This window comes from Thermobia domestica, chromosome 11, assembly GCF_964235325.1.
Source record: "Thermobia domestica chromosome 11, izTheDome1.hap1.1, whole genome shotgun sequence".
In the NCBI taxonomy this organism is placed as follows: domain Eukaryota; kingdom Metazoa; phylum Arthropoda; class Insecta; order Zygentoma; family Lepismatidae; genus Thermobia; species Thermobia domestica.
This window is the reverse complement of record NC_137464.1, coordinates 163,352,771-163,379,243: the sequence shown is the minus strand read 5'-3', so window position 1 is coordinate 163,379,243 and position 26,473 is coordinate 163,352,771. Positions and strand designations below refer to the sequence as shown.

The 26,473-nt window shown below is 35.2% G+C and overlaps 1 protein-coding gene across 4 annotated transcripts in view; it reads right to left on the bottom strand.

Annotated features, from left to right (window-relative positions):
- The window catches only part of LOC145664541 (sodium-dependent nutrient amino acid transporter 1-like), a 189,417-nt gene that overhangs the window by 22,730 nt on the left and 140,214 nt on the right, over positions 1-26,473 (bottom strand). For all 4 annotated transcript variants that reach the window (XM_081731301.1, XM_081731302.1, XM_081731300.1 and 1 more), the window contains 2 exons: positions 16,187-16,306; positions 8,875-9,148 (listed from right to left, as the gene is read on the bottom strand). In XM_081731301.1, coding sequence (XP_081587427.1) covers positions 8,875-9,148; positions 16,187-16,306 — 394 coding nt within the window. The remainder of the gene's footprint in view (positions 1-8,874; positions 9,149-16,186; positions 16,307-26,473) is intronic.

Genomic DNA, 26,473 nt, shown 5'->3' with positions numbered 1-26,473 from the left:
ATATATCCTCGGTGGTTAAAAAAAAAAAAAAAAAAAAACCTAAGCCATCCAAGCAACTTGTCAGTCCAAAATTATATGATATCTAAGCTTCCGGGACACTCCATTAGAATGCTACAGCTGTATCACATATCATAATTGAAACGGAAAGTTATGCAGGAGAGCTATACACTGAACTAAATCATTGTACGGTGGACTTAACAGTGTAAAAAAAATATGAAGAAATAATTAATCAATTTTGTACTTCCAATTCTGCCTTACACGTACAAGTTGGTAATATAGGGGGGTTGAACTACGCAAAATTAGACATCATGCGAGCAGTTGCTCCCTAATGTAGGTCTCAAAGTTTATGACGGCTTTACCTTCAAAAATCTATGATACGTTTCAACAAGACTAATTGATGGCATAACACGATTTTACTTTCTTTATTTCTATGCTTGATTCTAAAATTTATTATCCAATGAAATTGTCAAATTTACGGCATCAGTATACATAACCTTAATATTTACTAACCCTGAAAATTCGTGATTCTTAATTAAGTGTGGAGGTATTGACATGTAAATAAAGGCAGACACTTGTTCTCCTTGTATCTCACTTGGAACGAAGAACATAGATTATAGTTCTCAGTTGCTTATAATTTCTTTCTTGTTCTCGCTATATATATAGAGAAAGTATGAGTTCTGGTATGGATGTTAATTTTACGTTTTATCAGCATCTTCTTTTACAGAATGCATAATACCACGCTTTTAGCTTCAAAAGACATTTCTGAATAATATACACTTCGCCTACTCTTTCTATGCGAAATTACAAAATGACCTCGTAAGCTATATGCAGTTGCTATTAAAGTTGATATGTTGCAACAGTTTACTAGCTGCAAAAAGAAACTTTAGTTGCAGTCTCATCCTACGTACACGAATCAATCAATCTGGGATTTATAAAACTGTAAGAAAGTAATCAGCCCACTCTTTACATTTATTAGGGGAAATCAATTATAGATATTTGTTAAACAGACAAGCAAAAGAACAACTACAGATAATAAACGATAATTGAAGAAAGAGGAAAGAAAAACTAAAAGTTTCTTCTAACAAACTATTAGAAATTTGATACGGATCTTTCTTTTCTCTAATTTTTTCTCCACTCACTTCTTTACGGATTAAACCATAATGTATTGAAAGTTAATTTTAAATGCAAACTTAAGACGATGCTAGAACCATTTTCCATTAACACTTTCCGCCTCAAGGGCAAAATTGTTCTCTTTCGATGGTAAGCTTCATTTGCTTTTTAATTTACATTCCCTCCTTCCTACAGCCTACGTTTTATAAACAAAAATTTAATCCAAGTTTCTTTACTGTTTATTTTTTACTTTTTCTAAAAGGAAAATCGAAGAAGCAGCCACCCTCAATTGTGCTGAAGAAGCAAAAACCTTAAAATTTCACATTACAACAGCTGGATACTTAGCTTTCCTTGAAACTGAAAGGATGGCTTACGTTCAATGCACCAACGATCATGTTAACTTTTTTTTTCAGTGTACAATATGTTAGCAAAAGAATACATGCATCTCACGCATTGTTCTTCTGTTAATAAGCTGAGGATGAATCAATTCTGAGTGCACTTTCTGGCAATTTATAGATAATTACATTTCTCTTTATTATGCCAAACCAAACTGAACTCAAATCTTTCAGAGCTACTTGAAGAGAACACGTTTGCAATCAGCATGCACTTTTTCACTCCTAATTGTACGTGTGTACTATGTACTATGAATAGACAATATTTAGATATAGGCTTATAGCAGACAGAGTATACATCGCCAATAAAAATACAAAGTGGTGTAAGATCACCAGTGAATATTTAGAGTTTTTTGTTATATGTGGTCATGTTTAACTTAGATATAGTAAATGTTATTGTATTCAGTGTTTTAATACAAATAATAATAATAGTTTTATTCATATTATAATTTGGGGTCAAAAGTGTATTGTGTGGTTTACGCCTGTTTGCGTTTTGAGAAAAAGAAAACTAAACATTAAACTTTCCTTATGTGCTACGAAGTAGAATGTGAAAATAAGAGTTTCAATGTTTTGTTGTTTATTTACAACTGTAAACTAATTTAATATATATAGTTAATAGATTTAAACAAGACAATATTACTCTATCCAATAAGTTACAATGTACCTCTGAAAGTAAAAAGCAGTGAATCGGATTAATTTGATTGCATGACCGACGTAGAGGTGAAAAATTATTCTATGCCTATAAGAAAATTATATTTTAATTATATAAAATATTATACTATAATTTGACGAATTACAAAGAAATGTAATGTTGTGTATGGAAGCAATCCAATTACAATATAATGTAACATGATTCAATTCAAAAATAAACTAAGGAAAATTAAAGGTAAATTCTAATTTAAGAAATGAGTAAACAAGAGTGACTCTCCATCATCTTTACAGAGATTGATTCTCTATCATCTATCTGTCAACTGGTTTTTATAAAAAGATGGTGAATTCAGAGTTTCGAATAACAGGGGTGACCCTGACAAAGAGACATTAAGCCTTTGCATTTGTCTGCTGACATCTTGGGGAGAGTGGTAAGTAAAGACAGATTTTGTTGGAAAATATGTTGTGATAATCGTGGCAAAGATGTTGATATGTAGAACGAGTCCAAGTGAGAGGTCTTGAAAAGTATATACTTTTAGATACATATTTCATGAAATGTACTTAAACAACTTCGAATCAATTCAGACACTTTCCAGTGTCATTATCTTGTCATTATTGAAGAAGTCTAAACTTTTGGAAAAGTGATTTGAAATGTGTAAGGACATTAGTTGCCATCTGATGTATTATGTAAGAACTTTTACGTCTTCCTAGTTTTAGTTACTGGAACTAAAAGATCTCTAGTATGATTTACTACATATCCATTTGCACTGTGACCTGAATCACTTTTATTTTGTCCATGATTAGTTTCAAGAATCTCAGAAAAATATCGATGATTGAAGTATGCTTTACTAACGTCTTCTTAAAAAAAAATTCAAGAACAAAACAATCGAAATGGATAACGAACAAACACCAAAGATACTTATCCTGGCTTACACTTGCTTTGGTATGGAAATACCTTTTACTATCGCTTGCGTCCAACGATGGATAGTCTATTTCTCGGATACAGCTTATTCCTGTTTGTGATAAGGAGAAAACACCTTCAAAAAGCTCTTTACTGGTGGCAACTCAAAATCGCCAATTGGAGGCTTACGCCACTTTGTGTTTGCCAATTTTCCCAACTAGAAATCGAACCTGAATCTCCTTGCACAGGAGAGTATTCTTATTTATTAGAGACTACAATCGTTGGAATTTAATCAAATAGCATTCAATTTACTCGATTTGATGGTTTACCTGTATATTATTATTATTATTATTATTATTATTATTATTATTATTATTATTATTATTATTATTATTATTATTATTATTATTATTATTATTATTACCGTCATCTCTCAGCATTTTCAAAGATAAGTGATTCCCATTTCTTCAAACATTAATGTACGCTAGAAATTGAAAGCCTCGACCTAGATACGGGATCGATTCTCTGTGGTAGCTTGTATTAAGTTGGAAGTCATGTCCCTCAACAGCCTTACTACTAAGGGGAAAAGTTAAAATCTCTATACCAAACAAAGCATGAAATATATATCTGCAAGCGAAGACAATACCTCTTCTTTTTTTCTAAACTTCCTTTGCCACCAGGAAGTTTTATAAAATTATCTACATCAAATATATAATTTTGAAACTATTTTCTGTCTCAGCTGGCCGCAAAGGACAACTTAAATGTGTACTAACTATCCAGTGATATTTCTGATGTGTTCGTTACAGTGGACGTTATGCATGTTTGAATCACGTAATCGAGTGTCCTTTGCCCTTTAATTCAGCTTTAACCACAACACGGATGACAAAATTATTACCCATATTATCCACACGACGTTTCGTGGTTGATAATTTTAAGTAGCATACGATGAATCCGGATATTCTCCAGACAAATACACTCTCCCTAACCCTGGTACAACATGTCTTGCTAAAGAACACCCCTAAGCTATTAAAACGGAGTCTAACTTCTATTTCCATTTTTGTTTTTGTGGTAACTCTCTTTCACACGTCTCCCAGAGCATAGAGGAGCACATTTACTATGTGCATATAATCCAGAGTTGTTTTACTGAAAATCCCTTTTATGTAAAATGTACGAGGTAATTTTCTGCGTTAACGTCCTCTGTTACGCTCTTGAGTCAACAATGTTGCTGTTACGTAGCCATGTCATGAAACTTTGTCCATTCCCGACGGGCTGTCGATTAAACTTCACACTATAATTACTAATATATTTCGAAACTTCCTTGGCACGTGCAGCACAAACTATCTTCATATTAAAGGTGCTCACTAGTTTCGCTTCCCTTTTTTACTTTTTTCAAGATGTTTCATAGTTTAAAAAAAAGTCATTTTTCTGCATTTTTTAAAAGCAAGTACTAGTTTCTACTTCGTAAACTAGTCAATGTTATTGAGATGGTCTTCGGTCTTGCTCAGTTTATCTCTTTCAGCTACAATCGACCTGAAAACGTATCTTATTCTTTGAGAACGGAGGAACATTTCGATAATACGAACTGCAGTAGTAGCTCTCCCTAGTGTAGTGGCTAGCTCTTGTGCCTGGACATAGGTGCCAACTTTTCAATTTCTCATTGGCTGATTATGCTTCAGTACTTCTAAAATAAATCACATCTCGAGTCTCATATGCTATTTGTATTAACAGATCTGATAGAGCAGTGGTTTTCACACTAAGGGTGGTCTGATAGGCATAAACAACCATCAGGGAAGCACAGACTACTGTAATGAAATGAAAAGCGTAAGGATTTTTATCTGCTTATTTATTTTTTATTTATTTATTTACCACGATCACCTAAAATTTGTATTGAACAAAACTCTTAACATTGAAATTTTGCTTTTCTATTGCAAATGTGTTTAGCAATATTGCCCCAAGGAAGAGAGAAAAATGCAAGGGGTGCTGAGAACCCGTTAAAAATCTCCAAGGGGTACATGAAGCCCGGAGCCCCCACGTACTCAGCACCTATGATTCTGGGTTCGATTGCTGGTGGAGTAGTATAAAAATTTAATTTCACAATCATTCACTTTCATTAGCCATACGTTTACTTTAGCCTGAAGGACATAAATGTGTGACCTTAAACTAATATTTCAATTCACGAACTGCAGTAGTACTTTCATCACGTATACTTTCTAAACAATTTATGCAGGGCAAATTTTAGTATTAATTATTGATTGTCAGAATATTTTGAGACATGTAGAAAAAGAGAAAAACAGAGAATGAAATATTAGAAAAGACGGAAGCAGATCTAACGAACACTATAGTATTTTAAGAGAAACCTCAAATTGTAAATTTAGAACTAGCAAGAAGAGTGAAAGCTAGTCAAAGCACTGGATTCAGCTGCGAAGATTGAATCTGAAGTAATGTATATATCGACGAGTGTGCAGTCATGGAGATATTGGAAGCCCCAGTCCAACAAATAAGCAAAAGAAATTGTCAAATCATAATATATATGTTATTAGAAAGATCATGTTATAGTATTGTTAGTCTTCGGATGACATTTGTGATTTTTTAAATTTTTATTTTCTAAATTTGAAAAATGTTGCGACGTTTCTTTGCTGTTTCAAAGATTGTGAACTTTCTAAGGTTTATTAGATCGACAGGAGACAGGGAAACTTCTGAAAAGTCGAACTTAGTTTAATCGTTAGAACTTAAGACATGTATTATACTTGTAGTATCGAAATTCAAAGCATAATTAATAATAATAAAAAGCGGGTTTCTCCAAAACTCAGTGAGAAGTCACTGCAAGTTAACAGTTCATCGAGTTCTCTTTTCCATCAATAGATGGCAGCACTTGCCCAAACTCAGACCATTTCATTCTCATTCGACAAGCTTTTTTCCCCTCGCAGAAACGAAGACAATGGTTATCCTTAGATTATTTTGATAACAGACGCTATAGGTGTAACAAGGTATTGTATTAATGTCAATCGAAATCTCATCAATTAAAGGTATGGGAAATAAATTCCTCCAGTTACACCTAATTTTGTGGCACATTAATCTTTCATAAATGAATACAAGTATATAGAAATATAAGTGACTATGTTAAGCTTCAGGAAATAAAAAAAATATACGTATATATTGTAGTTTCTTCGTCTCACTTTTCACTTTATGATCTAGAAACCATGGGCGCCTGAAGAAAATTTTCTAGAGGGGGCTCAAATCCCTGGTTGCTATATTACGTTTGGTATTTTTTTTTTATTATTTGTATTAAGAAAATCTTAAGAAATTTAATACATTTTCGTGAGCCAGGGGGGCTTGGGCCCACCCTGTCCTCCCCTTTGGTCTCCCATTTTAGAAACTAAGCACTCTTGAAAGTTAAAAAAATAAAAAAGAAAGAAAGAAAAGAAACTAAAAGAAAGAAAACAAGAGAAAAAGATGATTCGGCAAGGTTCAACACTTAACTAGTTTACTCTTCAGAATTGCTGTATTACTAAAAGTGGTCGATTCTTCTAGCTGCAAGTTAGCGTTCGTTTTTATCATAAAGTCTATTATGTAAGGCGTCTGACGCACAACAAGGACCCGAACAATACAAGCTCTCACCAAAAATCCATTGCTACATCTTTCAGAGATAAAATTAATCCATACTGGAGAAATTGAATTCTCCGTAAGTTATAATGGGAATTCAAGTATTTGACTTCTACACTATTATATGTAAGAGCGTTTAACGGAAGAAAAATTATCAAAAGAGGAGACATATACCAGTTGATAGGACTTATTGGGCTGAACAGAATAATATACGGGAGTATGAAGGCTTAATCATGTGTATTCTCGAGAGTAATTCCGTTGTAAAGCTAAAAATCTATGCTGTATGACAGTTCTTCATTATCAAAGCACGACTACAATACATAGTGTGCTTAATAAGATGCAGGTGAAAAGTATAATTAATTGTTAAATTTTAACTTCTGTTAACTAAAATATTGTCGTAAGATAAGACACATATATAACTCGATAAATCACATCGGGCTAAACAATGTAATACGTCTTTGACTGAATTCTCATACGTAATTTTCAAGTTAATCGAACCTTAAATTTTCAAGACATCTTTGAATACAAGTATCAATGTTTTAAATTAGTTACACGATTATTCCTTTTACGTCACTACATTAACTTCTAGATTTCTGTTCTGACCTCACATGCATCTTTAATTGTAACTTACTGAAGTAAACTGGTCATCCTGTAGGAACTTCCCAATATTGCTGTTAAAACTAGAATAACCCTTTCCGCCCAAGCCCGCACAATTGTGCGGTGTGCGGGCAGCTTTTCTGTATTACACAAGGGAAAACTTTTCATTTTCCACGCTCGCTACGGCTTCAAAACACGCACAATAGTGCAGGTTCACTTTCTCAGAACTACAATGGATCCACACATTTTTAAAATGAAAATGTTCTATACATGTTTCATGTAGTATGGAAAAAACGGTTTCATGAAAATAATCTAAGAATTTCTACTCCCGTGCGGAAAGAGATAATCCCAAATTTGAATATAGGGAACCCGTAGCGTGGTCCCATACTCCAGCTCTCTTGGAGAGGAGATAGTCTGGTGAGGAAGGCCTCTACTGTGAAGATTGATCTTGGATGATGGACTGTGCACCCACCATCTACACTGGATTCAATCCCCAGTCTGTGGAATCAGTGGCAGATCTAGAAGGTAAAAACTAGGGGGCAGCTAGAACCCTGACTATGATACGTATATCATGAGTTTATAATTTTTCATGCATCCTGCATAAGTTTCAAACTTAATCTTTCCCGATTGATATCATAGCTAGGTCGGACGTTGATATTGTTGATTTCAAGTCTTGTTTTACACATTGCATAACACAAACAGTATAACTGAAACTATATATAATGTGTCAAAACTTTTTCCAATAAAGAACAAAAGGCAACGCTTACTACAACTTTCAAAAATATATAAATAATAGTTTCAATTATTTTTGTCACTCTAAAAACTGGGGGACCTAGGCTCCCGGACCCCGGACTGGATGCGGTACTGTTTGGAATATATTTTAATAGTAGAACTGTCCTTCATAACCTCGGTGTTGCATAAGGACATATAAACAAAACAACTCAATCTATTTTTAAAAAAATGGGAACAATGCACTTTTTCAAGACGAATATTAGAACAAAACTTTTATTCGAATAAGGATAATCCTTCAAATAATAATTATTTGAACACTAAAGTAAAACCAACAGAAAAAGTCTTTGAATGATAAATACCGTAATAATTACTGAAATTTAATTTAACAATTAGTTATTGCCAGATTCTAACACTATACGGCTCAGGGGCGGATACAGGACCGACTTCTGGAGGGGTTGTAATACTACTACTTAGAGCTACTTTTAAGAGCTCCAAACTCTGGGATGGGTTTTATTTATATTTAAAATAAGGAAGTTTCCTCTTCTGGGGGGAACGGTCGCCCCCCTGGATCCTCCCCTGATATAGCTTAAGAAATGCGAAAGCTTATTGTGCATAAAGAAAAGCACATTATTGGATCATACTTTGTGCCCAGCTAATCCAATCAGTACAATTGCAGTCCTAATTATATTCTTCTCAAACTTTCTTCTTATACTATCAAAAAGTACGTTTCCTACAAGCTGTCCACACACAGCCCCACTAATATTTTCTCTTGAATTTTTCTTATATTCGGTCAACCAACAAATATCAGTAATCTTGTCTAGTATACTCTTACACCTGCTACCGATAACGCTATCTGAATAACCTCTGAATTGTATATTTAAAGGAACTTACCTTTAATACCAGGAACCATCTCCCATACTTTGACAGAGCCAAAACTGGAGAACTGACCCACAGCCATTTCCAAATAGTAAATTGGTTTTCCAATGACGAATAGCACAATGATATATGGAATGAGAAAAGCTCCTCCACCGTTGTCGAAGGCAGTGAAGGGAAATCTCCAGACATTTCCCAGACCAACAGACATGGCGATGCAAGACAGTAGGAACTCAATAGGATTAGACCATTGTTGTCTGTCAGGCGCATCATCATCTGACTGTACTTGCCCCTAAAGGAATGGAAATCAATAGTAATTCAGTATTACGTACCATTAAGCTCACAAGATGACTTTATATTTTAGAAGGTAATTCATTACGGTTTTATATATATATATATATATATATATATATATATATATATATATATATTATTACCAACACGGTGAACTTTAGAAGGTAAAGTATGTCGCCAGAAGGATTTGCCACTGCAATCCACGTTTTGAACGTAATACAAAATTCGTTGTACAGGAAAGTAAAATTATTTCATTACTTTTTTCAGGTGGAGGAGTGCGCAGTACGATATTGACATGAAAATATGTGAGCAAATTAATATTGAATGCAGTATGAATATCTAACCTGGTTATGACATAATACCGGTAATTCATAATGCACCTCAAACTTCTGTAAACTATAAATTTAATCTCTGAAACTGTACACTATAAAAAATTGTGTTATTTCAACGACATGCCTATGTGTTATCACGATTGTATTAAAATATAACACAAACAGGTGGTTAGAACAACTCACTCGCCATTTGGAGTTGTGTGTCAAATGCCAGTAGTCGAAATGAAACAGAGCCTGTGTGTTAAATTAACACAAGTGTAGGATCTTCGGTGTTGTTTTCTGCATGATTGCCAAATATATTGGGCATCTAATTATAAAGGCTTATATACTGAAGCTACAGACAAACAAAGTAAAAAGAAATACTTAAACAAATTCAGATATTCGCCAAATTTCAACATGCAAACGCGGGATGTGTTTCCAATTGTTTTACATAATGTTTCTGAAGAAATATGTCAACAGCGAGAAACAGCAGCATATTACTGTGTCACTTCTACACTGCACTAGAGCTCACTAGTCAACATCGGGGACTGTGTTTCAAAAATGGCGGAAAACAAGTAGAAACATGATTGAGAGGCAAACATACTATAAAGATATAGGTAAGAGTTTCTATCATTTTTGAACAAGATATTGGTGAAGGTTGAGTTTCACACCATCAAGAAATACTTCACAAGAAATGTTGGGAAAGACGATAGAGAAGTTTATGAAGGTATTCTAAATGAAGTGTTCTATAATTTACTATTCTTATTTTAAAATTAGAATCTTCATTAATCATAAGCATGCTCACTACAAGCTTTTCCAACACAGAAAAATTGTTACATCAACACCACACACGGAGTTATTTCAACACCGAAATAGGTGTCATAGTAACACAGAAGTGGAGTCTAACACCAAAAACGGTGTTAATCTGGTGTCCGACCTTGAATGTTAACACAGGGAGTGTTGAATTAACACCAAAACGGTGTTACTTATATGACTTTCACCTTGAATTATGACACAGATTGTGTGTTGAAATAATACGAAAATGATGTTGAAATAACACAGGGACTTATATTAATACTTGACATGGTGCACTATTAACATAAAATAATTAACACACTACATATTGTGTTACTTTCTTTGTGTTGGTACACCACCACCACAAGTAACACTCAACACTTTTCTCCACACTACCGACCCTGACATGGTGTCGAATCAACACCGAAAATACTAAGACAGATCCGAATTTAACATCGCTCAACAGTTGTGTGTTAAAAATGTAACACACCCCCTGTGTTAATCGCCAACACTGCGGGTTCTGTGTTGAATTAACGCCGCATAGTGGTAGTCACGCTGAAACCACTGCCCTGTGTTAAATTTGAGTTGAATTAACACAACCATTTTTACTGTGTACGTTACTTTTACCAGATTACGTAAGCACATAAATAACACAGACTTGAGCAGTGTCGTAACTTACATTTTCTTGGGGGGGAGGGCGAGCATTAATACGCGTATTTGGGCCTCCTAGCAAGTGTTTTTTTCTAATTCTTGGGCTCCCTCTTTCCAATCTTTCTCTTACTCTTTATGGGCCCCCGAAGCCTGTGAGCCCTTCCGCACGGTAAGGTCTGCAGGGCCGTTAGTTATGCCCTTAGGCCCATTCCATACATGACAAATTAATTAAGAGGACAATATTGACAAATCTGAAAGCCATGCGAATAACTATTTTTCTAGGGGCCCTAATAGTAGACATTTTTTTTTTTTACTGAAATGGGTACACCGTCATTTTTGCTTTATTTACTATTTGTGTGCTGTTTTGTTTATGTAATGTAGTGAATCTGTTTGATGCTTCATTTATAATTTCATTTTCGTATCGTATATGGAGTAAGAAAATTTTGTGTTAAAATGCCCCCCCCCCCCCCCGAACGGCGATGAGCTTCCCTGGGGGGTCCACAAGTTACGGCCCTGGACTTGAGCTATGATTACTTTAAGCAACTGTATTGCTTGAGAACTAAATAAGATTTACTGAGAGTTTAGATTGGAAGTTGAGATGTTCAGTTATTCATATTTTTCAATACGAATCTGGTATATCTGGTGGCATTATGAATTAAAACTAGATATGATTGAATTAAATATCTAGTAATAATCCAGTCTTTTAGTTGCCATTTCAAGCCACAAAACAGATTTTCAAAATGCAGAAAAGTTGATAACTTTACCCGTTAAAGCTCCTATCTGCGACATTTTACTGCAAGCTTACTAATTCCCCTATTCCAATATTCAGAAAATAGAACTAACGGTTCGTTTTAGAAGTACATGTCTTGTGGATTGCGTATTTCAATAATAATTAGCTTTTTCAAAACAAACAAGTACTGAAAAACAATATATCATATCTTGTTTCCGGAAGCGAGTGTGTCTTGTCTTCATCGCCATTAACGTTTTTTTTTTTTTTTTTAAGGGGAGCATCAGCTTTAGAGTCAAGTATGCTAAAAATGTGTGTAAATTGAATTACTTGTACAAGAATTGAATTGTTTTGTTAAAAATTACAAATGACGGATGACACCATTTGCATTTTTTGGTCGGCTTTCAAGTCGCATTATAGTAGGAAATAAATAGAAAAATAAAAAAAACTGTTAATTGTGTAAGTTTAGGAATAGGAGAAATAATTTGTCACAGTTAGGTAAAGAAATGTATAGTCACAATCATATGTAGTAAGAGTGAAAATCGTGATGAAGTTCCAACGGGAAGAAAGGAGCCAGTTATCCAGATAGGGTGAAAGATTTAGAAAAAATGAAAAAAATAGATGAAATGTAAATGTGTAAGGTAATTGTAAATGAATGTAGATGATTTCAGGAGTATTTGATAAATGTGTATGAAAAGTGCACTATGAGAATAGTTAACTTTTTCCACTTCCTCTTCAGCAGCTCACTCTAGGAGATGTTGACACTATCTCATTCACCGCGGAACTCTGAAGTCGAGTGTGTATATCAATAAGATCCTTGGTGTATATAATTTTTTTTTTCAATGTTCAAATTTATATTTTCTTCTTTTTCGTGACACATTCTTGTATATGGCCGTGTAACGTGGGTTCCCGTCACCACGGCATGGCGCATCCTCAGGTTGCGGATCGAGGAGAAGGCCTCTAGATATAGAGGTTAGCTGCGAATATACTGAATAAGCAGTCGCGGACAGACGACTAGGAGTGGTCCTCCAGCTTGGGGGTTTGGGTAAGGCTAACACCCTCATCCTGTAAAAAAAAGGTACTTGTTCAGAAACATTCACAAAAGCCTCGGACAAGGACTGATAACTTGGCACGACATCAGCAAAAGAAAATGGACATGAGATTTGGAACATGGAATATTAGAAGTCTTTATGGGGCAGGTGCGTTAAAATCTGTAACGAGTGAGTTAGAGAAATACAGGATGGACTTAGTAGGAGTTCAGGAAGTTAGGTGGGAAGGAAATGGATCTGAGAATTCCGGAAATTTTACGTTCTTTTACGGGGAAGGAAATAAAAATCACCAGTTAGGAACAGGGTTTTTCGTTCACAAACGAATATTACCAGCAATTAAACGGGTTGAATTTGTTACTGACAGACTTTCTTTTATTACTCTTAAGGGACGGTGGTGTGATATTATTGTTTTAAATGTACATGCTCCAACTGAAGATAAGGGTGACGATATAAAAGACAGTTTTTACGAAGAAGTGGAACAGATATTTGACCAACTCCCGCGATACCATATGAAGATTCTATTAGGGGATTTCAATGCGAAGGTAGGACGAGAGGATATTTTCAAACCGATTATAGGGAACGAAAGTTTGCATAAGGAAAGTAATGACCACGGTGTTAGACTCGTGAACTTTGCAACATCCAAAAACCTAATCGTGAAGAGTACAAAATTCCTACATCGCGACGTTCATAAATACACTTGGACATCACCAGACGGAAAAACACATAATCAAATTGATCACGTTTTAGTAGATAGAAGAAGACAATCTAGCATAATTGACGTCCGGTCGTTTAGAGGGGCTGATTGTGACACTGATCACTACCTGGTAGTAGCGATAATACGGGAGAGATTATCGTTGAATAAAGGTAATATTCAATGTCCGAAAACGGAGAGATTTAATTTAAAGAAATTAGAAGAGAGCCAGGTAAGAGAGGAATACCAGATTGAAGTTTCGAATAGATTCGCGGTTTTAGAAGACTCGGAGTGCACTAGTGTTGAGGATACTTGGACTGAAATTAGAGATAGCATTAAAAGTTCAGCAATAGAAAAATTGGGACACGCGGAAATACGTAGGAACAAACCATGGTTCGACCAAGAATGCATTAAACTAGCAGAGAAGAGAAAACAGGCAAAATTACAGTGGCTACAAAATCCGAATGAAACAACTACACAAAATTTCGCAGATATCAGGCGGGAAACTTCCAAAACTTTTAGAACAAAGAAACGGGATTTTTTGAAAGCTAAAATTAAGGAACTTGAAGATAATAGTAAAAATAAAAATATTCGGGACATGTATAAGGGGATCAGCGAATTTAAGAAAGGCTATCAACCTCGTGCTTATATATTAAAGAAATCTGACGGAACAGTTCTCACCGATACGGATAGCCTCTTAAATAGATGGAAAGATTTCTTTGACGATTTGCTGAACACGCAGCCAAAAACTAATGTGCGTAGAGAAAAGGAGATACACACCGCAGAACCGTATATTCCACAACCCAATCGAATAGAAGTGGAAGCCGCTATAAAGAAATTGAAGAAACACAAATCTCCGGGTGTAGATGAAATTCCGGCTGAGTTAATTTTAGCTGGAGGCGAAAAATTGTGGAACAAGATACACAAACTCATTCTCCTTATCTGGAACAAGGAAGAATTGCCACAAGACTGGAAAGAATCAATCATTGTTCCAATTCACAAGAAAGGCGACAAAACTGACTGTAATAATTATCGAGGCATTTCTCTTCTGTCAACATCCTATAAAATCCTTTCAAACATTCTGTTAGCAAGATTGACCCCATACGCAGATGAAATTATTGGAGATTATCAGTGCGAATTTAGACGAAATCGATCAACTATCGACCAAATATTTACCATTCGCCAAATACTCGAAAAGAAGTGGGAATACAATACCCCGGTACATCAACTATTTATTGATTTTAGAAAGGCTTACGACTCGGTTAGGAGAGAAACATTATACAACGTTCTTACAGAACTTGGAATACCGAGAAAGCTAATTAGATTAATTAAGATATGTTTAAGTGAATCCCAAAGTAAAGTCCGGGTAGGAAAATTTTTGTCCACGAGCTTCCACGTCGAAAATGGCCTGAAACAAGGAGATGCATTGTCGCCATTATTATTTAACTTTGTGCTGGAATACGCCATAAGGAAAATCAAAGATAGCAACCAGGGCCTAGAGTTGAACGGCATTCACCAGGTTATGGCATATGCTGATGGTGGAAATTTAATAGGTGATGATAGGAGAACAGTAGAAATAAATGCAGAGATCTTATTAAACGCTTGCAGGGACATGAGTTTAGAAGTAAATGCAGAGAAAACTAAATACATGGAAGTGCGTCGGGACCGTAATACGGCAAATTGTGGAGGCGTTAAAATATTAAATAATGCTTTTGATAAAGTGGATACTTTCAAATATTTAGGATCAATATTAACAGACGAAAATCATATTCACGAAGAAATTAAATGTCGACTAAAAGCAGGGAATTCGTGTTACTATTCGGTTCAAAATCTCTTGTCGTCGCGAATTCTGTCGAGGAATTTGAAGCTTAAAATATATAAAACGATAATCATGCCTGTTGTTCTGTATGGTTGTGAAACATGGTCGCTTACTCTGAGGGAAGAACATAGACTGAAAGTATTTGAAAACAGGATCCTGAGAAGAATATTCGGACCCAAGAGGAACGAGAATAGGGAATGGCGGAAGCTTCATAACGAGGAACTACATAGTTTATACGGTTTACCCAACATTGTTAGGGTCGTCAAGTCTAGGAGGCTTAGGTGGGCAGGTCATGTAGCTAGAATGGAAGAAAGTAGAAACGCTTTCAAAGTCTTGACTGGTAGACCCATAGGAAAACGACCATTAGGAAGACCTAGGCGCAGATGGGAGGACAATATTAAGATGGATCTCGCAGAGATAGGAATACAAAGTAGAAACTGGATGCAATTAGCTAAGGATAGAAGTCAATGGAGAGCTTTTGTGAACGCGGCACTGAACCTCCGGGTTCCATAGGCCATAGAGTTAGTTAGTTAGTTAGTTATTCTTGTATATGGTAAAATCAATGATGCGGACTAATGAACAACTAAAATTGCAACTTATAATCCGAACCATCAAATAGCAAACTATGCCAATAAGCATACAACAAATATGTACAGTAATTATATAAACATGACATAACAAATTATATATTATGCGATTTCATGTTAGTGGGTCGTCATACATAAAAATCTTTAAGAAAATTATCAAATTTGTATTTCACCGAATCGGATACTCATTGTAGGTGAATGGTTAGCTGAAGGGGTCCAGTATTTTGTTTCTAAAAAATGTTGCAATTTTGGTAATTTTTATTCACATTAGTTTAGGTTAGGTAGGTTAGATTTGGTTAGGTTATGTTAGGTCTAAGTACTTGCATCTTCCATTTCTCCCGTAAATTTTGTACTTTTTACGTACTTCTGCTAAACATTCTCCAAATTCTCTACACTTGTTACATACCACTTTCGCATTCTTTTCAACATCTCCATTTTTGGCAACCGCCGACGAAACAGTAGTCACCCCGTTCGTATGCTTGGCTTCACTGTCTCCCACAAACCCTGGATTAACGGTGCCCATCTCCTGGAAGACAAAGAAAGAAAGAAAGACATATTACTACTAGGTTAACTGCTTTAAATTATTAAATTATGTGAGTTACAAATTACACAAATACCACTTTATCTTGCAGAGGAAGAATGCTCTGCAAGAGTTGTTAAATTTGATTCGTAGAGTGAGAAATGTTTCACGCTAAATTGAATATTTGATAAAGAATTTTAATGTTCTGATACATGTACGAGGGCTGTAAGAAGAGTTCTATAGTTTAACATGGTCAAATCAAGATTAACCTCGGGACCACAAAAGAAAAAAAAAACTAGCTAGTCATTTGGACACAAAGATCTACAAACTATTACGTGAACTATAGCCTAATAGTGATTGAAGTGATTTCTCCTGGACATATAAGCATTATCCGTACGAGACAAAATTTGTGCATATAAGTGAAAATTCTGCATATCATTATCGCTTAATGGTAGAACAATGTTCAAAGGTGAGGCATACACCAATCAATAAATCTTATTAGCTGAACAAAGTAAAATGAGTCGGTGCAGAAAACTCATAAGTAGATTTCCAGAAAATGGAGAAAAGCCAGTTAAATTGTATACTTAGAAGTTAATACTGTACGGGAACCATAACATTTATTGAGATTAAATTAATGCTGAAATGTATATCCTCATTGTGTTCTTTATTATTGACAGAACAATATGGTTAATACTATAGCCTAAATGTAAATCTTAAATATTAATTTAACTAAAATATTATTCAAATATAAGGCATATTCTGTCGGTACATCACATCGAAATGAACAAGATAACTTGGTTAAAGTTAAAGTCGCATGTATAGTTTTCGAAAAAAAAAAGTCGCAGAAAACGAACTTTTGCGGCGCCGAAAAGCACACCGTTTGTTGCCAATAAAAATTGAGTTTTTATTTTTCTGGAAGAAATTGTAATTAATTTTTGTATGGTATAAGTAGAAAAATACACTGTTTACTACTAGAATGCTATTAGTCTTTTCCTAACGATGACACGTGTATCTTTTACGCACCTACTTGTAATAGAAATATGAAAAGTTCAAAAATTTTGATAAGAAAAAGTAAACCTAAGGGTTTAGATTTTACTAACGTGAACGCAGTTGCACTTCGAACGAAATAAAGATAACAACTCATAATACAGTTCTAATTACCACAGCAGATTGGTTGGTGGGTTGATTGGAATTTAACTTCGTTCTTTTCAGCACCGAGGTTATATAAAACCTGGACCTACAACTTAACATGAAATCAGAACATGAGTTCCCACAAGAACTAAACCCGGATCTCCCGCGTGGAGGGCAAGTGCGCTAACTATATAACCACCAGAAAGCTCTTCCCACTGCAGGAAACCTAATTAATATATAGTAGCTGAATAGTATGTTCCCTGTGAGGAGTTTTCAGTTTACATTTGTAATATTTAGATCTACTTGTCGCTGACTATGTAAATCGGTGTTGCAAACATCTAAATATCTAGGGCACTTTTTATGTGGTAGAGTGCTCACTTCTGATACGAGGTATCTCTGATTCGATCCCCGACCAAGCGAGTTTGTAATGGAAACATCATGTCTGTAGTTTTCCTCGCGGTTTTCCCGTTACCTTCCACATTCTCATTCTATCAATTTTTTCATAACAATTTACTTTCATTAATCGCCCGTGTCTATTAGCTTAAAGAGACATGTAAAATTGTAATATGGGATGTAAAATTGTAATAGTGTCATATCATTTCATTTACAAATGTTATTTAAGTTATTTCATTTTTTCCTTTTTAACTGGAGTTTAGGTTATGCCTACCGTCTAACACAGTGGCGTAGGGAAGGGGGGGGCCCGGAGGGGCCGGCCCCCCCCCCAAAGAGGTTCGACAATGTACTTTGGTACTTTGATGTTTGCAATGTTTTATATATTTTTATGCTTATATATTTTTTTGTTTGTAATTTTTCTATATGTGCCTATAACAGCACTTGGGCCCCCCCCAAACACACATCCTGGCTACGCTACTGGTCTAACATAAAATATACATATATCAGAACAATTTACTGGATTTTCCGATGGCACCCTAGATGGTAGTATAGATGTATCTCCAACAGAGACGCCGAAACATCTCCGAAAGTTTATATGTAACGAACGGGAGCAGGTCAAAACTCAAACAGCCAAAACTCCCACACATTCAGAAAATGTCAAAACTCCCACACAATCGGTCAACTCCCCATACATAGCAACGGTCACAATCCCCACATAAATGGACAAATCTGCCACACAAATGGACAAAGCTCCCACAGCCAAAACTTCCACACTCAAGAAATGTCAAAACCACCACACAATCGGTCATAATTCCCACACAGATGGACAAATCTCCCAAATGCACGAACGATCAAAACACCCTTGTACTTCTTTTTATTATTTTCAGCGTGTGAAACTTACAAGGCGTGCAACCAGGATCATTTCAAAGTGTGGGAGATTTGTCCGATTGTGTGGGAGTTTTGTCCATTTGTGTGGCGGTTGTGACAATTTCTGTGTGTGGGAGTTTTGCCCATTTATGTGGAGATCGTGACCGTTGCTATGTGTGGGTGTTTTGTCCATTTGTGTGGGACTTATGACCGATTCTGTGGGCGTTTCGACATTCTTGAGTGTGGGGGTTTTGGCTGTGGGAGTTATGACCTGTTGTCCGTTTGTGTGGGAGTTATGACCCATTGTGTGGGCGTTTTGACATTTCTTGAGTGTGGAAGTTTTGGCTGTGGGAGTTTTGACCTAGACCCTAACGAACAGAATAGAAAATAAAGGTTCGTAATCGAACAAACCTGATAAAATATGCACCCACAGCTATCTTCTGGAGAAGGGAGAAGAGCGAAGCAGGGATTGAAACGACAAAGCAGTGGACATAGTGAAATTAAGGAAAGAAAAATTAGGAACACAAGGAGCTCTTAATATTGGCGGCTGGATTAACATTTTGCATTCTATGCCAGCTAATAATTCTCCGAAATCAATTGATTTAATTGTACCTAAAGTTACAGCATCCCCTTGTTCCAATACTCTTTTTATAGTATATACAAAAGAATGAATATATTTCATTAGTCCATTTTGTCACTTTATAAATTGGACCTTTCAAAAGTAAATACACATAAAGTGACCTGTACTATCTTCTTCTGTAAAGCAGTAACAAATGTGTTTTTCATCTACTGTTACACAATTGTTAATTTTGCAACTTGTTATGCAAATTCCTACAGTGAAAAGAGAGGACTAAACTTCGCACACTGTACAAACTTATTTCATTCTGAATGGCAGAAACGTGCTTTCGACGATTTTTTATTCCTCCCAAAAACCTTCAACAAAGGTTATTTTCATGAATAGATTTTTCCAATTGTAAAACAATAGGGCGAAGCTTAGTATCTGGCACGTTTGGAGACAATTCCTTTCGAGTTGGTACCGTCTCTGCAGAAGACCTTGAGGCTAGATAGCATAACTAACGAAGAGAACGAAATCATTTTTGTACTGAATATCCGTGAAGAGGTGCAAGGTTACAGTGTAAAAGACAGGACGTCACAGACAAACAAATGAATCATTACGTTTGTTTCCACCATCAATCATCACACATCAACCACTCGATCATGTGCACTTGATAGGGCGAGTGCGTGACCCTGTAGGCAACTATGTTGAGTTCAGTTCATTTCACCTGCAAACATCTCTCAAATAAATGTTTTATTGGGAGTCCAAATCATCTTTGACGAGTATTCGCTCTTAATTTGGTTATTTTTAGGACATTTCTTGCTGTTTTTAGGCTTCCAAACTATGTTGTGCATAAGTGCGGGAAGTCATAGACCGGCTATGTCCGTCCGTCTATCAGTCTGTCGACAGGTTTCACAGCTAAAACGATCATAGGTAAAGAGAAGCATGTTTTTCTTTTTTTTTATTATTGATTCAGCATCCCAAGTATACACCGTTTTTTCATCCTTAATCCTCTATTCAAATCAGAAGTACTAAAAACAACGATTTTCGGTTTCAACTCCGATTATCATAGAAAAAAAAAACAATAATAGATAGCGAGAAGCGGCTTTCTGCAACTAACTCAGATCACAACGATCCTTTCAATTTATTTTCTTGCGTAAGTATAATCAATGTTGATCAACAGTGTACCATAGCATAGAGTTTACAATATTTCATGTCGATTGATTTGTTGTTCGAAAAACTTTCTTACAACAAGCTCTATGTGCAGAAAAAAGTAACTGGCTTTAATAATACAAAAATTTTAATTATAAGCCTACAACCACAAAGTGCATACATAGCCTACATTTATTTAAAAAGGTATCACAAATATCCCCCCAAAAATGAAAAGAAAAATATCACATCATGGGCAGAAAAATTGACTTTATTAATTCTCATTCTTTATCACAATTACGAAAACAATAACGTTTTAAGTCAAAATTTGTGCTGCGAAATGTTACTGTCTTTATTCTTTCAATAAAAACACTCATATATTTATTTTATTTATGGTGCACACTGCATTATAACTAGTACTTCATTTTTCTCTCCGCTGAAGCATTTGAATTTAGGGTGATATCACATTCCTTTCGTACGTAACTTGCGTAGTAACATCGAAAACAGGATAGGTAGATCTATATGTTATTGCATAATTTAAATACATAATTTTATTAACAATAGCAGGATGAATCTCAAGGAAAAGGGAAATTATAATCGTAACTTAAGAGGAAGTTACGTAAGATTAGCTCATCAATCCCAGTGACTAGTTCTTTTTCACTATTGTCTCTTTGATTATCCTTTGAGTTTTGATTCTTAACAGGATTTCTAGGGTTGCAATGGAATGGTATCCTTGATGTAGGATAAGAGGAGATAACGTGCATACGTGCTATCAATGTGTGAGATCTTCTCTGTTGTTTCACTTAACACTTTATTCTTTTCAATGTCATTGTCAACCATTAACATCACACAATTGCTTGTAAGTAAGGATAAAAATGTGACGTAACACAATTTCGATTATACTATTTATCCACAAGCTCATCAACAATATTGTAGGCATGTATTTCTATAAATACATACATATTGTACATCTTACATATATTTATCCATTCTACGGTCAGCTCATCACTGATAAAAATTAATAAAAAAAAGCGCACGTCGTGCTTAACTTTACCAAGAATATTTGTACACTATATACGAATAAGCTTTCCATGTGTGTCATCATCTCCGAATAGTGCAAATACATTCTGTACATATTGTCCAAATAACTAATGTAACCTAACAACAGATATATTTAATAGAAATGAAAACATTTTGGGTATTCATAAGTACTGTCTTTCTGTATTCATAAGAATCGTCTTATAAAAAATAAGAAGAAAGACCGTAAGCAGAAATATAAATGCACATTAAATTAAGAAATATTATAGTTTAAACAACCAAATCAATTACTCTATTATTTCTAATTAAGGGAGTGGCCAAAGGTTATGTTAAATTAGCTGTAAACTGACAGTACTCTTGAGATACATTTCAGGAAAAAAAAAACCGCTTTGTGTATAAATAAACATGAGCTCACTCCCTCGTAGCTATGTGGATAGCTTATATGCTTTTGGCGCGGGAGACCCGGGTTTGATTCCCGGTGGCAGCTCATGTGGTCGGATTCCAAGTTGAGCTGAAGATCCACGTCGGATTTAGCGTCGCAACTGAAAGGAACGCTTAACTCAAAACAAAGAAACAATGTGTGCTAACGGTAGTGAATAGAGGAGAATTCTGTTCCTGTTAAATGTGCCTAAAGTCAGCGCTGATTCTTGCGCGCTCTGTTCATTGCATTACAAGAACTAGCACGCCTTATCAATGCAATATATTTTGCGAAATAATATCTCTCGTGCTAAATTGCTCAGTAAAAGGTTGTAAAACATAATCCTGCAAAAACAATAATAAAATCTTATCAATGGAAATCAGCACATGTCAAGTAAAACAAATTAGGAAAAGATGAGTCTATTGAAATTGTGTGAAGCTCAAATAGTACACCACCACTAATTTACACCTCAAGATTACACTTAGAAGAAAGATTATGTCTTCAGTAGAAACCGACGATGGGTGGAGTAAAGGATATGTAAGCCGCTTTAGATAACTGACTGTGAGAGACGTTATAATGCTTTTCAGACGTAGATTTAATAAATTACGATGTACGTACAATGTAGAAGAGAATGTTTTATCTTTCAAATAGCCATCAATCTCTTTAGAAAACAAGAGGTTATTAAAACAAGTAGGAGTGCCACATAGTGTGCGCCACGTGAACAAGTTTGGCTTGATTTTTTTTATTTAAAAAAAGAAATGAAATGAAATTTTTGAGTTTTACGTCCCACGATTATGCCGGCTAGGCTAAAGGAGACGGTGATGATGAGTAATGAATGAAATGGTGGAATGAAGAAAGTGGGAGGAAACGGGAGAACCCCGAGAAAATCCACGCACCAGATTTTTTGAACCCGCGACCCCATGCACCAGATTTTTTGATTTAAGAAAAACTCTTTAACAAGCTATATTTTTATCAACCCTAGGCTTAAGTATAACATTTATCTCAAATTAAATGAACTATGCTTTAAGATATTTGAAAATATTTGAATATTTGAAAATAGAAAATACAGTTTGGCCGAAAAGTAGGAATACAGTCCCATATTGATCGGCTCATGGTATTTTATATCATTTACTTATTATTATCCATACAGGTGTTGACTTAGTTTCCTTATTACTTGTTTCTAATATATTTTCACTTATATATTAATTCGGAACAGACCTTCGCAAATACATTCATTATTTAAATAAAGTAAAATGATGTGCTTGTACAACGCAGGTATGTATACCTTCTTTTGGGCCACCCTGTACTTAAGTCTTTAGATTTGTCAAGTAGCTAGAAACTTATTTAATTTAACTTTACCACTGTATTCCACAGATTAGAATTTTTGTATCCTGAGCGTTATATTAGCTTGCTAATCTCAACGGCACTACGGGTAGTCTATCAAACAGGGATATGATCCGTAATTATGGTATTCCCATAGGAATATATGGGGAATCGATTTCTGATTGCCTGTATCTTGAGATCAACTAGATGGATCACTCAATAAACGAACTCGATCCCTACTTCAAACCTGGCCAAAATTGATAGTGGTCCCTCAAGCAATTATTGAGATTTTGTCTCCCGGACAGAGTAAGTAGGCTATATTAAAGGAGTTACCATTTTTCTGTAAGCTCGACTCCTCAAAGAGCAAGTGGTTATTTTGAAAATGAAAATACTTGGACACTATATACATATATAATATCAATTCACCTTACTTGAAGAAGCATATACTTCGCACAATATACACAGGTAATCAGTTTGTTTCTCTATCTGTTACCACCAGGGCCGGATTTAGGGGGGTGCAGAGGTGCACATGCACCCCTTCATTGTAAATATATACTACCTAAAGTGAGAAGCTAGCAGTGAGTTTTGCAAAATCAATAGTTTCAGTCAATTTTCTGAAGGTTGAACGAACAGGATTCATAGAGAGCAGACATTTAGCATTTCCAAGGCAATTCCTCATTCACATCACAGATGCCTAAAGGCATTTAAAAGCATCAAATTTAATTCAAATGTACTGGCAATTATTTGGTGCATCCCTTCAGAAAATCCTGGATCCGGCCCTGGTTAACACCATAGTCATGTCACTTTTATAGGCTTGCTAGTCCTCTTGAAGACTAATGTTTAAAACAGACATCTTTATACAGTTATAACTTGTTTTGCCTTTTTAAGAGAGTAATAGTGATTCCTCCATTCTGAAAAACCACCCGTTGAAAATATTTCAGGATATCACTAACGATAATTCTGAATAAAACTGTTTTTATAAACAACTGTTTGCATTGGTCGCATGAAAGGCTATTTATTGAGATTGTATTTGCTTTTATTGGATGTTTAAATACCACAAATTACAAACAACGTAACTGCGAAAATGCAAGTGCTTATTTACAGATTATTATTTGAGCAATGCAATAATAATAATAATAATAATAATAATAATAATAATAATAATAATAATAATAATAATAATAATAATAATAATAATAATAAATTAATTAATTAACAAATTAATGAAAATTTTGAAAATCACACTCTAACAATAAAAACCATACGTAAGTATAAAATGAGGTAATAGAGATCGTTATTTGAAAATGAAATGAAAACTTATGCCGGTTAGGCTAAAGAAGACGGTGATTATGAGAAATGAATGAAATGGTGGAATGAAGAAAGCGGGAGGAAACGGGAGAACCCCGGAAAAACCCATGTACACGGTGTTTGTCCACCACAAAGTCCACACGGCGAGAGTTGGGATCGAACCAGGGATCCCAAGCACCGGAGGTGAACGCTCTACCACAGCCACCGCACCTCCAGATCGTTATTTGATTAATATGTTGTGTTTGAAAAAAATTACAAAGTCTTTATAAAAGAATTACGGGATTCTAAACGCTTTCATTTGTGTTGTATGTTAAACTAATGCATTTTTCGTTTTGCAGGCTGTGAAGAAACTCATGAAATCTGTTTCTGGAAAGATGAGATTGTTGCATCATCAGGTTTACCTCCACTTGACTTTTATCTAAAGCTTTTGGTGTCAAGGACAATGGGATGGCGAATCCAGTAGAGAAAGCACAGTGCGTTAATTGGTTAACCCTAACTAAATCTGTTATTACTGTATAACATAACTTTCGTCGCGATTATGGCTGAAATAATTTAAAGAAATAAAAAGTGTCTTGAAAGAAAAATAACCTATAAAAAATTGGCAGAGCATTTTCATTTCCTCGCAAACGGACCGGCAAAGGATGATCAACTGCTTTACCTCCTTGTATCCCTAACTTGTAATATATATATGCAATATAAGGAAGACTGTTAGATATCATACATCCTCCAACAGCATGATGTAACATCTAAGGGCAGTGCCTATGTAGCATACGGATAACGTATGCTCCGTACTGATTTCTGTAGTGAGCAAGAGGATTCCGTATATTTGACAATATACCGCTGTCAAGAGAACGGACTTTTCTCACTGTGTAAACAACTAATAAAAAGAAATAATAATACGAAATATTCTCCCTCAAGGATTTTAAACACACTACATTAAAATTAACTTACAGAAATATCACTAATCAACAATGAAAGTTTGAAACAAAATGGCTATTTCTAATTTAACATTTCATAAGTACTACTTATAAATAGCTGAAAAAATAGGGGGCGATAGATAGCAGCATGACGTCCCGCCGTCCCCCTGCCTATCTTTGCCCATTGTAATTTGTTTTAGAAACTGGGGGACGCGGTACAATTTTTTAGAGGTAGGGGACGGCGTCACCCCGCGTTCTCCCGCACTTTTACCCCTATATATATGAATATAAATTATTGTATTCTGGAACTGTACTTCCTAACTAGTAATTAACCATTAACATAGGAGCAGGACTCGATACAAGGTATGGAATAAGGACTTCGATTTAACATAAACATTTTTCATTACGTCTCTCAGGTCTACGATTATTACTACTAATAAGTTTGAAAAAGGCACAATCAACGTAGTTAATGCAATTGTACCGTGGAAGCTTCATGATATATTAAATTTGTAATTTATTATATTAACAACCGAAGGTTCTATAAGGAAATTGCACAACATAATGCAGTTCTTATGATGATTATTTTCCTGAGAAACTCAATCAGACAATGAAATGAAATATAAATCTACTAAATCCAACAGGGCTTAAATCCTAATACAGACACAGATAAAATATTTCCTCAGACAACTACGTTATTCTATTAAAACCACATGTTTTCGTCTGATAAGAAATGTTGCGCGTTCCCTTATGATCAAAAGATAACAAACCTCTTTGCAGAATATGAGTTTGTTATTGTTAACGAAAGAAACCCTCTTGTCTGGTTCAACTGAAGATTAGCATCCCTTTCACCAGCGAGACTATATGAGATGTAGACCTACAGCTTAGCATGGAATCCGTACATGAACTTTCATCGAGAATTGAATCCGTCTACCTCGCGTAAAAGGTGCGTACTCAAACCATAGCCACTTGTCACACAACTACAAATATAATTAAACATTTCCTTTACTAAGTTTCGAATTCTAATTGTTGGAGGTCGATTTGTCCTGGAATACTCGAACGTCAGTGATCATTTC